At 39.9% G+C, this 17,958-nt stretch overlaps 1 protein-coding gene across 1 annotated transcript in view; it reads right to left on the reverse strand.

Annotated features, from left to right (window-relative positions):
* LOC141141225 (IgGFc-binding protein-like) overlaps positions 1-17,758 on the reverse strand; it is a gene marked incomplete in the record, with an annotated part of 83,991 nt that extends 66,233 nt beyond the window's left edge. Inside the window, 14 exon segments of the mRNA XM_073628910.1 lie at positions 4,838-4,897; positions 6,215-6,325; positions 6,415-6,727; positions 7,502-7,601; positions 7,779-8,062; positions 10,582-10,962; positions 11,048-11,247; positions 11,596-12,169; positions 12,260-12,864; positions 13,318-13,595; positions 13,694-13,977; positions 14,272-14,513; positions 14,917-14,973; positions 17,509-17,758. Of these exon segments, the coding sequence (XP_073485011.1) occupies positions 4,838-4,897; positions 6,215-6,325; positions 6,415-6,727; positions 7,502-7,601; positions 7,779-8,062; positions 10,582-10,962; positions 11,048-11,247; positions 11,596-12,169; positions 12,260-12,864; positions 13,318-13,595; positions 13,694-13,977; positions 14,272-14,513; positions 14,917-14,973; positions 17,509-17,758 (3,739 nt within the window).
* Positions 17,759-17,958: the final 200 nt, after the last annotated feature.

Genomic DNA, 17,958 nt, shown 5'->3' on the forward strand with positions numbered 1-17,958 from the left:
ATAACAAAACATGGGTAAGAATTATTGAAGGATTAATTTTAAATAAATTATTTAAAGAGTATATTTTTTTCACATAACGTTTCAAATAACGTTTTCTTTTTTTTTTAATCCATACAGGCAGCCTCGCAGGCATGCAGCATGTCTTCTGCAATAAAAAAACATACCTGCCTGCTCAGAGTCTACACTGAGCTGTGCGTGCTTCCACAGGCTTCCTCCCCACTGTATTGCCCTGTACACACGGTCGGACATTGATCGGACATTCCGACAACAAAATCCATGGATTTTTTCCAACGGATGTTGGCTCAAACTTGTCTTCCATACACATGGTCACACAAAGTTGTTGGAAAATCTGATCGTTCTAAACGCGGTGACGTAAAACACGTACGTCTGGACTATAAATGGGGCAGTAGCCAATAGCTTTTGTCTCTTAATTTATTCTGAGCATGCATGGCACTTTGTGCGTCTGATTTGTGTACACACGATCAGAATTTCCGACAACGGATTTTGTTGTCGGAAAATTTTATAGCAAGCTCTCAAACTTTGTGTGTTGGAAATTCCGATGGAAAATGTGTGATGGAGCCCACACACGGTCGGAATTTCCGACAACAAGGTCCTATCACACATTTTCCGTCGGAAAAACCGACCGTGTGTACGGGGCATATGACTGGCCCTAGAAGCTGCTTCTGTTCACTGCTTGACTAGTCATGGCCTCTCCAAGATTACTTACAATGCAAGACCAATAGTTTTGCATTGAATGTGTGGATGTTAAAGGCCCTGTCCACATCCAAGAGCATCAGAAAATGGGGAGGAGAGCTGTCTACTAGGGGATTGGGAAATAAAGTAAGTATAACATAAAGGGGGCTGCACATACAGGGGTTCTTCCAAAGAAGTTGGGTTCTTTAAATAAGTGGCACTTCTGCTCTTGCACTTCAGCGATTTGCACAAAGCAAACTATAACAGACTGCAGGTGACCCCATTTCCAAATTTTATCATCTTCCTCTCTAAAACATGCTCTCTTTACCTCTCCTCTTTTTCACAGTTGCTGCCTTTCTCCTCAAACTCTCTTTTCTTCATTCCTCTGCTCCACCCCACAATCTGTACATATCACCCTCACTTCTCCCCTCCCCCTATTACTGCACTCATCACCTCTTTCTAACTCTAAGCCCACTTGCTAACAAACCCCCCAGGATACTGAAGCATGTCCCCTCATACAAACCACATTCTCATACTACCTCCCTCACTCTTCTGTTTCTCCTAATCGCTGGAGATATTTCCCCAAACCCTGGGCCCCCCTTATTTAACTGTGCCCAACACACCCATCACCATCACCCTACACCCTTTGGCAGTAGTCGCAATCTACACAATTTAGTCTTCATTCCTTTTCTTCCCAACACCAGCCTCCCTCTCTCCTGCGCCCTCTGGAATGCCCGCTCTGTCTGCAACAAACTCACTGCTGTTCATGACCTCTTTGTCACTAATTCCTTTAATCTACTTGCTCTCACCGAAACCTGGCTCAACGAATATGACACCCCTTCTCCTGCTTCCCTCTCCCAGGGTGGCCTTCACTGGACTCACTCCCCTAGGCCTAATGGACGCAAGGGAGGTGGAGTGGGATTTCTCCTATCCCCCCAGAGCACCTTCCAGGTTATTCACCCTCCTCCATCTTTCTCCCTCTCATCATTCGAAGCCCACTGTATACGTCTATTCTCTCCTACTTCCCTAAGAATTGCTGTGAGCCCCCTGGACCATTATCAACTTTCCTTGATGAGTTTTCTGCCTGGCTACCCTACTTTCTCTCTTCGGATATTCCCACAATCCTTCTCGGGGATTTCAATATCCCTGCTAATACAAACACTCCTGCTACTTCTAAACTTCTTAGTCTAACCTCTTCATTTGACCTGAAGCAATGGGTACAGGCTTCTACTCACTCTGATGGCAACACGCTTGACCTTGTATTCTCCTACCTATGCACTCCATGCAACTTCTCAAACAATCCTTTTCCTCTCTCCGACCATCACCTTATTAGTTTCTCTCTCCCCCTGTCTTCCACCACCTTTCCCTCCAATCGCCTAACCATCACCTGTAGAAACTTTCGCAACTTCAACTCCTCTCTCCTCGACCCCTACAACCCTGGCAAACAGATGACACTAAAGGTGGTGGATGACACTAAAATTCTCAAAAAACGTAGTCGTGCTCTTGTGCGTCTGTGGCACAAGACTAAGTCTCTCAAAGACTTCAACCAATACAAATCTGCCCTCCAAAAATACTATTCTTTCCTCCACACTGCCAAGCAAACCTATTTTACAACGCTTATTAACACCTTCTCATGCAATCCCCGTAAACTCTTTTCTACCTTCAACTCTCTACTTTGTCCTCCACCGCCTCCACCCACTGACTTACTCACTGCCCAGGAAATCGCTAATCACTTCAAAAACAAGATTGATACAATCCGCGATGAAATCTACGCTCTACAGGTGTCTCCCCCAGCTAAGACCCCGTGTCAACAGGTACAACTGACACTCCCCCTATTCAAATCTGCTACTACAGACGAAGTTGCTAAACTCCTTTCTATCGCCCACCTAACCACCTGTCCCCTGGACCCGATTCCCTCTCAAATGCTACGGTCACCCTCTGACCCCATCCTACACTCTCTAACCCACATCTTCAACCTCTCCCTCACCTCTGGCATCTTCCCCAATGTTCTAAAACATGCACTGGTCACCCCCATACTTAAAAAGCCATCCTTGGACCCCACCAATCCTAACAACCTACGCCCTATCTCCTTGCTCCCCTTTTCCTCTAAACTCCTTGAACGCCTGGTTTACAACCAACTGAGTGACCACCTCATTAAAAACAACCTTCTTGATCCCCTTCAATCTGGATTTCGCCCTCAACACTCCACAGAAACTGCTCTTTTAAAACTCACAAATGACCTACTAACTGCAAAAACCAACGGACACTATTCTGTACTCCTACTTCTGGATCTTTCAGCTGCCTTTGACACGGTTGACCACCCCCTCCTCCTCAAAAAACTTTACTCCCTCTGTCTCCGTGACTGTGCTCTTCAGTGGCTCTCATCCTACCTATCCCAACGCACCTTCAGTGTCACTTACAATTCTACTTCCTCCACTCCTCTTCCCTTCTCTGTTGGGGTCTCCCAAGGTTCTGTTCTTGGACCTCTTTTATTTTCAATCTACACCTCTTCCCTGGGTCAGTTGATAGCCTCTCACGGCTTTCAATATCATTTCTATGCTGATGACACACAAATCTATCTCTCCACCCCTCAACTCACCCCATCAGTCTCCTCACGAATCACTAACTTACTAACCGACATATCTGTATGGATGTCACACCACTTCCTCAAACTCAACTTGTCCAAAACCGAGCTTATAATATTTCCTCCCCCATGTGCCTCTTCCCCAGACTTCTCTGTCAAGAGCAATGGCAAAACCATCCACTCGTCCCCACATGTCAGGGTGCTAGGTGTTATCCTGGATTCTGAACTCTCCTTTCGGCCCCACATCCAATCACTTTCCAAAGCTTGCCGCCTCAACCTCCGCAACATCTCTAAACTACGTCCCTTTCTAACCAGTGAAACCACAAAGCTCCTGATTCACTCCCTGGTTATCTCTCGCCTTGACTACTGCAACTCACTCCTCATTGGCTTACCTTTAAATAGACTATCCCCCCTTCAGTCCATCATGAATGCTGCTGCCAGACTCATCCACCTTACAAACCACTCAGTGTCTGCTACCCCTCTCTGCCAATCCCTCCATTGGCTACCACTCGCCCAACAAATTAAATTCAAAATACTAACAATATGTTACAAAGCCATCCACAACTGTGCCCCCAGCTACATCACTAACCTAGTCTCAAAATACCAACCTAATCGCCATCTCCGTTCCTCCCAAGACCTCCTGCTCTCTAGCTCCCTCATCACCTCCTCCCATATCCGCCTCCAGGACTTCTCCCGAGCCTCGCCTATCCTCTGGAACTCCCTACCCCAATCTGTCAGACTGTCTCCAAATTTATCCACTTTTAGGCGATCCCTGAAAACTTTCCTCTTCAGAGAAGCCTATCCTGCCTCCATCTAACAACTACACTGTTTTCTTCATTAGCTTATCCCCCATAGCTATTACCCTTTTGTATAACTTGACCCTTCCTCCTAGATTGTAAGCTCTAACGAGCAGGGCCCTCTGATTCCTCCTGTATTGAATTGTATTGTACTTGTACTGTCTGCCCTAATGTTGTAAAGCGCTGCGTAAACTGTCGGCGCTATATAAATCCTGAATAATAATAATAATAATATTTCTCCTTTCTTCTAGATGAAAGATGCAATTAACCTTGAAGTGTGGAGGGGAGGATTGCATGAGTTATTTTTTGTTTTCCCCGGATTTACACATATTAATACACTGCATTGTCTACTTTCCTCTGTATCATATCTGCATTTGTAACATATTTGTAATACTGAAATTATTATTAAAAATAAAAAAATAAACTTTTTAGTATCAATAAAGAAAATGCTTCCCATCCAACTCCCGAAAAAAAAATCAAGTTGGCTGAGCTCCCAGCTTGCAGCAAAGTCATCTGTTAGTGAAGAAAATCATTTGTTTTGACCAGCTAATACAATATGAAACTATTTTTTGTTATCATGCTTTAAATGAAACATTGTGATTTGTTGTAAACAAAAAGTTACCTATAACCTTAAAGAATATACTGTATAACATTTCCACAAAAATTTTAATGCATGGTATTTGAATCTACATTTATTAGAATTTGTTCTAATCTACTGTTAACATTTGAAACATTGTTTGAAGAGTTGTTCAGATGAATATACCTGGTTGTGTTGGCACAAAAGGTGTGGTGGATGTAGTAGGTATTGTTGTTACCGTGGAACCTGTCAAAAGATTAGAAACATAAGACCAGCTCTTCTTGTAAACATTTCAGCATAACTTTGATTTGCTTAAATTTCGACCCCTTCCTATATATTTTTCTATCTCAGAAAAGCTGCTGAGCTAGCAAGTATATTAAATGGTGAACTTGAAAGCAATTCCCATTTCTGTGCAGATATTTATACTCTATCTGGGCAGCACAGCAGTGGTTAGCCCTTCTACTTTACAGCACTGGAGTCCTTGCTGGGAATCCTGGCCAAGACACTATCTGCACAGAGTTTTGTATGTTCTCCCTGTGATTGCATGGGTTTCCCCCGATGCTCCAAAACATGCTGGTAAGTTATTTGACTGCTGTCTAAATTCACACTGGTATGTACAGTATACTTATAAAATACCCATCAAAGAAAGATTTTGCATTCATTGAGAAAAATACAAGGTGTTATCTGAAAGCTGTCCATGTTAAGTGGACAACCCATTCTGGTGACTATACAGTAGAGCAGATGGCTAGCTGGAAGACAGAGAGGATCACAGTAGTCGCACTGGCTTCCACAGGGATCAGTCTGATATGGAATATGAATACATACATACATACATACATACAGAATATTACTAGGAATTCAGCTTTAAATAAAGTATACACCGAAGAATGCCGGAGGTTGCTATTTCTGACCTTTCCATTTAAAAACAATGTTGCTTGATTGTTATGTTTGTCCAGTGGCTCCAGCACTTTTTAAATCACTGGCTTAAACTCCTCTGCTGTGTGTTGTAGGGGAAATTATGGTGGAAGAAATACTAGTGTACTTTAGTATAAATTTTTTTTTTTTCATTTTGGATAAACTACGGGACTACGGGAGGGTTAAAACCCCTGTCAGTTTTTTTTGCCATTTCTGTCCCATAGGGAAAATTTCCCTTCATTTCCTGTCCCAGGGCCAAAACAGGAAGTGAGAAGAAATCCCTCTAAAGTGAGGGAATCCCAGTGTGTCAACAACGTCACCAGAATTAGTGTCTCCATTGGAAGATTTCCCCTCTATTAGTGTTTTGGTGTCAACCCAAAATTTGGGTCTTTCTTTTATTTTCATCTTCGATGATTGTAGTAAACAGGACAAATAGAGAGGGCGAATCTCCCTAACAGTGGCACAGACAGCAATAAATACTGACAGGTATTCTAATTCCTCTCCACTCAAACCAAAACTAAATGCACTTTAAATTGGATGATGGGGGGGTTCCAGGAACTTAAAAAAGTATGAAAAACAGAAAAACACAGATAACTGCTAAGGCTTTCTAAGAGCATTACATTTACCTGACACCATAAGCTAATTTACCTGAAACAACAGGTGCTGTGGAAGTTCTGGTGGAAATAGTTGTTGGAAGAGGACTAGTAGTAGCTGGTGTAGTAGATGTCAAAGGTGGTGTTGTTGATGGTCTATTTGGATCTGTAAAAATGTGAACATTATTTTTGCCATTATATATTGAGAATTCTGCTACAATGTAAATTTAAAAAAAAAAAGTTTTACATTCTTACCACAAATAGTGTTATTTATCCAATTAACCAGTATAATACCCAAAGCTTCACAAGCTTTAGCATAGGATTCCAAGACACCACAAAGTAGATCATCATTTCCCCCTGTGACACATTGGTCAAAGACACAACTCTCAAAGTACTGGTGTGGGCGGAGATAGGGATGACAAGGGCTGAATGGTCCATCATTCTGTCTGATGATCCAGCATTTTCTTTCTGCTTCTTGTTGCACAGAGGGAGGACAGAGAGGAGGAGGTGGTGGAGTAGAGTCACAACTAAAGAACAAAATATAAATGTAAGTCATATATTTATTCAGCTACATGATCATTTATCTTGAAACATGGATAGAAATTGACATGAAAAATTGACATGAAAAATTGAATGAAATAGACATTTCTGAGAACATTGGGGAATGCAAAATGTTCCTTTTTGGCAAAATGTATTGGAGCCATAGGGAAGGTAAAATAATGATGTTTTTTAATGTTTTTTTTTAAGGTTGCAATAGATCATGACCAGAATCTGTGGTTTTGAAAGAGAAAAAAAACAGCCCCTCAAAAGCCCCATTATTTTATGTTTTTTTCACAGAAAGAAAGAACTTACTAAAAATAAATAAAAATAACATATAATGAATGAACTAAAATACCATAAATACTAACAAAAAAAATATTTTAATAAGCAAAACTGGGAATTTTCACTTCAGAAAAACCGCCCCTCATTAGCCTCTTTCTTTTATGTTTTTTTTCACAGAATAAAAAAAACTGACAAAAAAGCAACAGAAAATTTCAAATAGAAAGATAATAATAATACTAATAATAAAAAGACTAAATTACTCTAAATACAAAAAAATATATATCTCAAGCGAAATTGAGTTTCCACTTCAGAAAAATTTCACCGGCAGTGAGATCTATATTTTTATGGAAAGCTCAATTTCATCAAGATCATTTAATTTACCCCGAGACATGAACAGTGGCCCTTACTGAGGAGAAGATTAGTGAGTGAATTAACATAATAAGATTTAAAAGTTCCTAGTAAATTACTGACTGAATAATAGAACTTTAATAATAATAATAGAATAATATAACTTTCCAACCAGGTTGCACTGCTCGTGTATGAGGGCAAGATTGAGGACCAATGTCCACTGACTTTTGCTTCTAAACTGCTCAAACAAGTCAATGGGAATGTAATAGCGGCTGAAACAGGTCAAATGCAGGCCAACTGCACCTGCAATACATTCTAAATGGTCTCAGAAGCATCCCAAACTGATGTAAACTGTGTAAAAGCACCTTGCATTCGTTCCTCAAATCCCATGAAGAGAGGCTCCTGGTTACAACCACATTACTTCCTCATGTAGCTATTCAGATACTTACGGCCATCCATCATCAGGGACTCTCCAGCTGTTTCCAAATTCATTGACATTAGTTACAATGTTGCCATCAGGAGTCATTAAGTCATCATGGTGGTTATCATTATATGTTCCGCACAAACCACATAATGCTCCTTTGTAGTTTTCTTTGACTTTCACAAACAGTTCGTGATCACCATTAAACTGAATTTCAAGTCCAAAGTTGGTAGTAACTGTAACATAATGGCCACTCTGTGTAATACTTATACCTGACACATAGGCAGGAAGTGTGATAATTGCATTGTTAACCTGACAAAAAAAAAATATGTTAGTAAATTGGACAAAATTTATATAAAAAAAAGGCAATGTAGTTAAAATAATGTATCAAAGGGAGAGTCTGATTTAAAGCATTGCTGTCTTTTTCCTGAATGGGGTCATTGGCGTGCAGCCAATTAGCAGCCACCTTTGCCTTAGCCAATTGAAGGCCAGGCCCTAATTACAGGGCCAGCATATGTGCTGCTCAGAGTTTGAGCAATGCATATCCTGTGCTCCCAGTGTTCCAGATTCTAGTGATCCTTTGTGACTGTATTCCAGCCTGATACCTGCAACCAGTATCTGCGTGATTAACTGTGTGTTCCACTAAGCAACTTGCATCCCAGTGGCTCTCTGTGCACTCCAGCCTATAACCAGCATACCACTACATGTGACTTCCTTGTATACTCCAGCCAGCATACAGTCTTCCTTCACCTCTGTGACTCCCTGTATATCTCAGCCAGCTGTAACTCTGCACCTGTGTGATTCCCTATGTGTTCTAACCAGCAACTTGCTACCAGTATCTATGTGATTCTCTGAGCACTCCAACCTGCATCCAATCTCTCTACACCTTTGTGTCCTCTGTACTTTTTAGACTTTTCCCCTGGTGGGAATAGATTCCCCATCCATGACAATTGTGCATTTCACTACATTGTTTATTTAAATGGTCCATCCAATCCAAGAAACATGACAAGATCAATGGGTTTTGTGACATTGTTTTTCTGAATGCTAAAGCATTCTACTATATAAGGCAACAGATCATGTTAAAGCTAAACTTCAGGCAGTTATAAAAGGCGCAAATTAATGCAGTTCTTTAAAAATTGCTGCTTTTAAGTTGGCATCATCCCCCTTGCATTCTACTGTACAATTTGTACAGCAGAGCTCAAAGAAGGGGAGGGGAAGCAGAATGATTAATTAATTAGGCTTGCTACAGTACAAGGAACATTCTGATAGGAAAGATCAGGGTGGTAGATAGATAAGATCATTGTGGTGCTGCCTCTTGTTTCAATTTCCAGTTACAGGTTGGGGGGGAGGGGGTTGACAATGAGCTTGTAAGTGAGCATGTATGGAAAAGTGTAACCCTAGCAGAGACAAGACTGTGCTGTGAGACAGAGCTGTGCAAATCTAAAGACTGGATGGACAGAAATGAAAATGCTTTGATGATAAAAACAGCCCCTATGTAAGTATTTAATCTATGAATTTAGCTATTTGCCTCGAGTTCAGCCTTAGAATGTGTCACTTTGTAAGATTGCAAAAAAGTACAGTAAGTTATTGGGTTTTATATCAGATACAGATTGATTTAAAATTCAGAAAAAAAGCAAACACATAAACATTTCAATTTCTAGCTATTTTAATTTACAGTTCTAAATACTAATACATAGTTTGCAATTTTTATCCGCAAAGATATTTCTAAGCTATCAATTCCATGAAAAAAGGTAATGAAATGTTCATAATATGAGGGTTATAATGGGATATTTTCTTGTGTTGTTTTTAAAATGGTCATATTAGAATATTTTTCTTGACTTTACATGTGAATGTTCCGTACCATATTATCCATAAATTATTACCAAAAGTTTGCCGAGCTTACTGCCCTAAATAGTTTACTGCAATGAATATTGTAATACAATGTAACCAATATGCCCAAAAAAACAAACATTTTTGTATTTCTACTTTTTTTGGGTTGAAGTATGCCCTATCATGTGACCACAATCTCTCTGCTTCATAAAACAAATGGCAGAAGGCGGCATGTGCATTAAGAGGTAGGAGCGTCACTTCCAGAGGTCTCTAGTGAATGAGCATTAGAAAGCTATCATGGACATCATCATGAACAGGGTGGGGCCAGGTGGATGGGGCTGGACAGGGCAGATTGGCTGGCAGAAAAGAACAGGGCTGGTCAGATGGGGCTAGACAGGGCGAGACTGGCCAACAGAGAAGAACAGGGACCAACAACACTACTCGGATGTGTCAGTAAGCAGCCACATTCAACTGCACAGATCATTCCTTTGTAAGCCACATAGAGGAGGGTTGTTGAATGGCTTGATTTCTAATCAGCCATTTAGCACGCCAAAAAGTGCATAATACAGATGTTTATGTTTTTTAACAAATTAATAAAGGGCAGATTTTGATTTTTGACTGGAATTCCACTTTAAAATCCCTTCTTCAAGATTTACACAATTCTCTAATTCTATAAAGCTAAACAAAGAAAAACCAAGGGGTACTGAATCTTTAAGAGCAAATTAGTCAATAACAGGTATTGCTTAAACTCCAAACTCTTCACATTATTTTGCATGGGTAACCCCCATCCTGTGCAGGATATTCCATTACTATGGAACACTGGAAGACAGTGGTCAAGAAAATAATGTGATAGAAGAGATAAAAAGTGAACAGATGCCTAGAGGGCTAAGAGATCCAGTAGAAAAAATAATTATACAGACTCATATACAATACAAAAAATCCCCTTTCCTTCATTTTATATATAAATATATAAAAATGTTTTTTTTTAAAACTATACATACGTGCACAATGTTGTTCTTTTCAATGAAGATCTCTATTCCATCGACCGTAATATTGACTGAGTTAATGGCAGTCCAGCTTGGGTTACCTCTGTGTTCGTTACGTGTGACAACACTAAAGCTGTGAGAGGTATTAGCACATGTCTCAGTCGCAGTGTAAGTGCAAGATCCCTGGAAGTGATGAACTGTGCCATCAAATGTTGTATAATGAGGATCTCCATAAATGTGACAGATTGCTGTGCTTGGTGGGTAGCAGCCCAACAACCCATTTTGGACCTTGCAGATGTCATCTCCAGTACATAACATTGGATCACACGTTATGTTGTTCCCTCCCTTGCATGTACATACACTCTCACAGTTCTCTGTTATGAATTTTTCTCCCTCCTGTAAATGACCAAGACAAGCTGTGATGAAGGAAATACTGGTACAGAGGTTGAAAGTACTGAAATAGGTTTTTCTTCCCTCTTACCGTGTAATAAATGCCATTGTAGAAGCAGCCACAATGTGACTCAGGGACACAGGTTCCTCCACTGATGACATAACCTGGTATACATTCACATCCTTCTGAACATGGCAGGCTGCAGTTCACTGGTGGTTGTGGCTCTAGACATGTGGCCGGACAGGCAGATGCACAGGTACTGAACTGACTGTTTGCAGGGCAGTCAGGTGCTAAAATGAAAACATTTTGTTTATAATAAAATTGTTCTGAACCACATTTGTTATTTATTTTAATTTTCATCATAATTAAATTGCAATTGATAGTGGGTCATCTACACATACAGAAGACATATATATGAAATAGTTAATTGTATGTATGTTAATGTGGTGGATTGTATTAGTGTAGTACAAAACACATTTTATAAAGATATATTCCAGACAGATATGTATTTTGAGACTGAAAATAAACAGTAATATTTTGTCATTCTTAAGTAAAAATCACATGGCTTGATATAAAACGTGTATTCTATATAAGGGATAACTGACAAAAATAACAAAAAAGCAAAAAGAGATACTTACCACAGAAAGTATTGTTTCTCCAGCTGATGGATATGCCTTCCTTCTGACAAGCATCCGCATATGCTGCTAACAAGCTACACAGAGCATCTGGATCTCCATTCAAAGCACACATGTCAAAGACACAGCTGTCAACAAATCCTCCTGGACTGATAACAGAATTACAAACATGGAAAGGACCAACTTTACTTATCAGCAAACCACAGAATGCATCGGTTTTGTACAACTCCTCTTTTCCTGGTGGACAAGTTGGAGGAGGAGGGGGAGGTGTATCAACCAGATTACAAAGTGGATCATCATCCTCAACCATCCAGCTCTGTCCAAGTTGTTCAGAGTTCTTGGCTTGTTCTCCATTTGGCATCATGTAATCATCTGATTTGCGATTATTGAAGTTACCGCACATTCCACATGTTAGTTTGGAGAAGTTACTAGGAAGTTTTACTTCTACAAAGGTGTCTACATCATAAGAGACAGTCAGCCTGAAATCTGTCTGCAGACTGACGTACTTTCCAGTCCAAGTCACACTCACTGCTCCACCCACTAAACTTACAGGAAGTGAGGTCCAGATAGAATTGACCTAAATATAAGGTAAGAATGTTAGTAATAAAGTAGTAGTACATACCTCTGGAAAACATCAAATAGGAAACAAATAAATGTTCATACTAACCAAAACACGATCTTTCTCATTTTTCACGATTTTGACTTTCTGGTCATAAACCTCAATAAGAACGTGTTTCACAAAAGACACTTTGGGATCTCCACGATGTTCATTCTTTGCTTCAATGTTGAAGTAATTTTGAGAAGAAGTTGAACTGTTGCAGAGTTTGGCAAGAGTGTAAGTGCACAGACCCATGAAGTCATGATTGAGTCTGTCGAATGTATCATAATGTGGATCATTATGGACTCTACAAATGCCATATGTGAAGTAATGGCACCCAGGGACACCATTTGATATTCCACAATACTGGTTACTGGGACATGAATCACTGTTACATATTAATCCACTTCCAGGTGAAGGACATTTGCACTTTGTAGAGCAAGTATCATCTGTCCAGAATTCATCGCCAACAGCATAGTACTTATCATCATCATCCCAACATCCACACTTGTCATCTGGAACACATTTTGTTCCATAAAGGATGTATCCGGGGTCACAGATGCAAGACTCAGTGCAGGGCAGAGAACATGTGGATGGAGCTCCTGGACTGACACAAGTAGCTGGACATGCAGTTCCACAGTGCTCATAATGACTGTTTGGTGGACACTTTGTTTCTGTGGAGGATGAAAAAGGCAATTTAATAATTAAGATTAAACTGTCAACAACTAACAGCTTGTATAAAATATATAACACACTGCTATCTAAGCTATCATATCTATCTATCTATCTATCTATCTATCTATCTATCTATCTATCTATCTATCTATCTATCTATCTACTACTACTTATTCCGATAAATATACACAAATGTACTACACAAGGTATTCATCTATCTGGAACATGAGTGTATCATATTGAAGTGTGGCGTGATGAATATGTTTGCAGTCTCAGAAACCCAATTTACTCTTTCTGATATTTTACTGTTTCAGCTTGTGATCACACAATACACAGTATACGTCCTTTTAAAAAATATACTGATGACTTTCAATAATAAATAATAAGTTGACAGATTAAAGGACAGATATTTTGAATTTTGTTCTAAATACTGACGAAAGAACCATATTTACCGCAGAAAGTGTTATTTCTCCAAGGTTTAATGGTGACTCCACTGGCTTGGCAGATCTCTGCATAAGCTTCAAGACTATTACATAGAATGTCTGGATTAAGTGTTGTTTCACACAAGTCATATACACAGTTGTTGAAGTAAATAGTTGGGTCTATAACATTGTGGCAATCTCGAAATGGTCCGTTCTTGTCCGTTATCAGTCCACAGAAGCTGTTGCTGACAATAATGTTTTTCTCATCATCAGTACAATTTGGCTGAATGTCTACTCCAGGGGTACATCTGTAATAAAAGTTGTGTAAGGTGTGCTGTTAAAATTAGACACATGGGTAAATACTGCATTAAAAACATAACAAAGATAATACATTTACACATTTTACCTTGTGTCATTGTCCACTTGCCAGCTATTACCAAGACTTGTTGAATCTGATTCTAGTTGACCATCAGGGTTTAAGAAGTCGTCGGCTGCATTTCCATTGAAGTTTCCACAAAGTCCACAAACTTTGCCAGAGTAGATACCTGGAATTGTCACCTGTACTCTGTGGTTACCATCAAATTTCACTATTAGCCCAAAGCCTGTTTTCACCACAACATTAGATCCGCTTATAAATATATCAATTCCAGGTTCAAGATGATATGGCAAGGTCACTGTTTTGCCATCCACCTGTAAAAACACAAATTTTATATTTTTCCCTTTATAGGCCACACTACTTGAAATATAAGTCAGAGAGCACTGGATTTATTTTTTAAAAAGGAAATCCTTTATGTACTCAGATAGGTATAGAATACATGCTTTAAGAAAAAAATCAGCTGCAATGTCAGTGTCACAGACAGGGACAAAAAATATGTCATAGTTACTAATGAAGATTTATGTGATGAAGAAAAGATTAAAAAAAATAAGGTCCATGGTAAAAGGTTTACAATTACTATCCACTATAAATTACTGTGCTTCACTGACCTTGACCACTCTTTTTTGATCCAGTGTGATTCTGTACCCATGAACATCTATATTCACATACTTGACGTAGGACACCCTGGTGTTACCTCCTCTGTGCTCATTAGCAGCTTCCACGTTGAAAACAGTCAGATTGCCATCATCTTCACAGAGTTTAGACAATGTGTATGTGCAAGTGCCCATAAAGTGGTGAACTTGATTATCAAAGGTGTAGTAATGAGGATCTCCATTCACTTCACATATACCTTAACGTAAGACAAAAACAAGGACCTGATATGTATAGGTTTATTTAAAATTAACACAATGGGCTTAGAGGAACACCATATTGTAGTTTGATTACTATAATTAATACAAGTAATTATAACATTCAGAATTTATAACTGCCCTTCCCATTTTGCTTTTATTATGTTTCATGGAAAACAATTTGCAATCAAATATCACAATGTCAATGAGTGAAAACTATTCTACTGAGCAGTTGCCCTAAAAAGTAATATCCATAAATATATATATAAATCAAAAGCCCAAAATAACTTACAGACAGCATTAAAGCAATCATTTCAGATAAAATAAAAAATTAAATCAGAGGACAGCATTAAAGCAATCATTTCAGATAAAATAAAAAATTAAATCAGAGGTATAAAAATCTACCTGATTCTGGTGGCACAAATGGTGTGGTTGTTGTAGCAGTTGTTGTTGTAGTTGAACCTGTTAAAATGAATGAAACCAGTTATAAAAGTGACATTTTATTTTGCTTGCATTAACTTCAGCAAATTGCAATTATTTGATACCTTGCTGCACAATGTCAGTAACAGCATAGCAACTATATCATGCTTCTTCACACAAAAATACATAGCTGAATTGTGTTATGAGCCATATCTAGCAAGTAGCTGGATGCAAGTTATTTGACCTTCTAAGTATACCATGAATCAATTAAACTGAATTATTGTTTTATCTTTTAGAGACACATGCATACCACCTGAATACAAAGCAAATGTTCTCAGGTTTAAAAAAAAATGATTGCAGTGCTATAACTGCGACTAATTACATGTTACACCAATAAACTATTGTAACAGTAATGCCGCGTACACAAACCGGAATTTCCGATGGGAAATGTTCAATGTGAGCTTGTTGTCGGAAAGTCCAACCGTGTGTATGCTCCATCGGACATTTGCTATCAGAATTTCCGCACACAAATGTTTGAGAGCAGGTTCTCAAATTTTCTGACAACAAAACTATTGTAACAGTAATGCCGCGTACACAAATCGGAATTTCCGACGGGAAATGTTCAATGTGAGCTTGTTGTCGGAAAGTCTGATTGTGTGTACACAAGTCCGTTGCACAAAAGTTAACGCATGCTCTGAATCATGCAGAAGGCTATTGATCTTCCTTTTTCAAGGCTCGTTGTATGTGTTTTACGTCACCGTGTTCTTGACGTTCGGAATTTCCGACAACATTTGTGTGACCGTGTGTATGCAAGACAAGTTTGAGCCAACATCCTTCAGAAAAAAATCCACAGGTTTGTTGTCGGAAAATCTGTTCGTGTGTACAGATGCTGGCTGCTGGTCCATTGACACCTCCTGCACACTCTGCAGCAGTCACTCAGGAGAAATAAGCATATCAATTCCTGGAGCTCACTTGTTAGATCCCTTAGATCCCTGTGCATGTCTACTGACTTTAAGATGTTTCTGCGACATCTGGCATTTTGTCCTTTCTCTTAGCTGAGGGAAATCATAGAAGCTTCATACACATGACATACTCACCCTCCACACCACTATATATGAAAGGGTTCAGCTTATCACTTACAAATACTGTATCTGCTGACTTTTAATATATAGATACTTACCATATATACTCGAGTATAAGTTGTTCCGAGTATAAGTCGAGGCCCTAATTTACCACAAAAAAATGGGAAAAACGTATTGACCCAAGTATAAGACGAGGGTGAGAAATGCACAGCTACTGTAAGTGGAAAAGAGGGTCAACAATGCCCATTTGCAGCCTCACTGTGCCCATTTGCATGCCTCACTGTGCCCATTTGCAGCCATAGGTCCCCCGAACTTCAAACTCTGTAGTTAAGGATTCCTAGATGCCCCCTAGCTGCAGCCAAAATTTGGGGTCTCTGAACCCAAAGGGTCCCGAAATGACATTGCTGCAGATGGACACAGTTGACCAAATTTGGAGCCCCGTATCTCGGGGCCACTTAGTGCTAGCAACCCTAAATTTGGTGTGCAAACCCAGTGGAACTAGCACCATAAAATATCCAAAGCTGGGGTTTCTAGCACCAAGTGGCCCCGAGATACAGGGCCCCAAAAATCGGTTCAGAAAATGTCAAGCACTTTTCTGCAGCAGAGAATGACATTTTCTGAACCGATTTTGGGGCCCCGTATCTCAGGCCCACTTGGTACTAGGATCTCCAGCTTTGGATATGTTCTGGTTCCACTGGGTTTGCATACCAAATTTGGGGTTCCTAGTACTAAGTGGTCCTGAGATACGGGGCCCCAAAATCGGTTCAGAAAATGAAATTTTCTGCTGCAGAAAAGTGCTTGACTCGAGTATAAGTCGAGGGGGGCACTTTCAGCACAAAAAAATGTGCTGAAAAACTTGACTTATACTCGAGTATATACGGTACCTGTCTAGGGAGCCCACAATGTCGACACCGAGGAGGGGGGCTGAAAGTACGAGGGACAGCACCGCGGGGCTGTCTCCCCTAAGTGAGGAAGGGTACCTGTCAAAAACAGGTACCGTTCCCCCCTTCCCCTTGAAAGGTGCCAAATATGGCACCAGAGGGGGGGGAGCAGATCAGCGGAAGTTCCACTTTTGGTTGGAACTCCACTTTAAGCACAAATCTTGGCACCTACTGGATCCAATTTTCAACCAGTCTCCCCATTAAGAGTAAGTAATGATTTGTACAGTAGAATTACATTTGAATTGACTTCCAGCTCCGTTGCTGCCACTCCCCCTGTCCTGTTTTGATTGACAGTGTCTTTCCCTGCTGTCCTACACATCATTCACTACCCTCCCTCAGACATGTCCCCTGTACTAGGAAAGAGGGAGGAATAAAGTATGTGCAGTCATATGACTGCTAATTAACACTAAAAATAAAGCAAATAATTATTTTTGATAAAAGATGTTATTTATACCACTAAAGAGATTTTTGCATGTGAAGGTGTGTTTTTCTTGATATGACTTCAGGATATTTTTTAACTAATGTTTTGCATATTCATGTTGAATTAGACATACCTGTAGGAGTTCGAGTAGTAGTTGTAGCAGTTAACACAGATGTGGTAGAAGTTGATGTTTGCAAAGGAGTGGCCTCAGAGTGAACCGTTAGCGCAGAAGAGGTGATACTTATGGTTTCAGTATGGCCTAATGTTGTGGTAGATGTTGGAGAAATTGTACTACTGGCTGAAGGCCCAGGCGTGATATTTGTGGTAGTTGTACTGGTCACAGTTCCTATAGTTGAACCAGTTGTTGATGTTGAAGAAGGCATGGGCACAGAGATAGTTGATGTCTCTGAAGTAATACCAGCTGTTGGCTTAGAAGTGGTGGTGCCTGATGTTGTAGTTTTTGTTCCCAAAGATGTGGTGCTTGAAGTACCAGTGAAAATCGTGCTTGCTGTTGATACAGTTGTGGAAGTTGAAGTAAGGACTGTTGCAGTCCCTGAAGAGGATGTTGATCTTGATGTACTGG

This window comes from Aquarana catesbeiana, linkage group LG04, assembly GCF_042186555.1.
Source record: "Aquarana catesbeiana isolate 2022-GZ linkage group LG04, ASM4218655v1, whole genome shotgun sequence".
Lineage (NCBI taxonomy): Eukaryota > Metazoa > Chordata > Amphibia > Anura > Ranidae > Aquarana > Aquarana catesbeiana.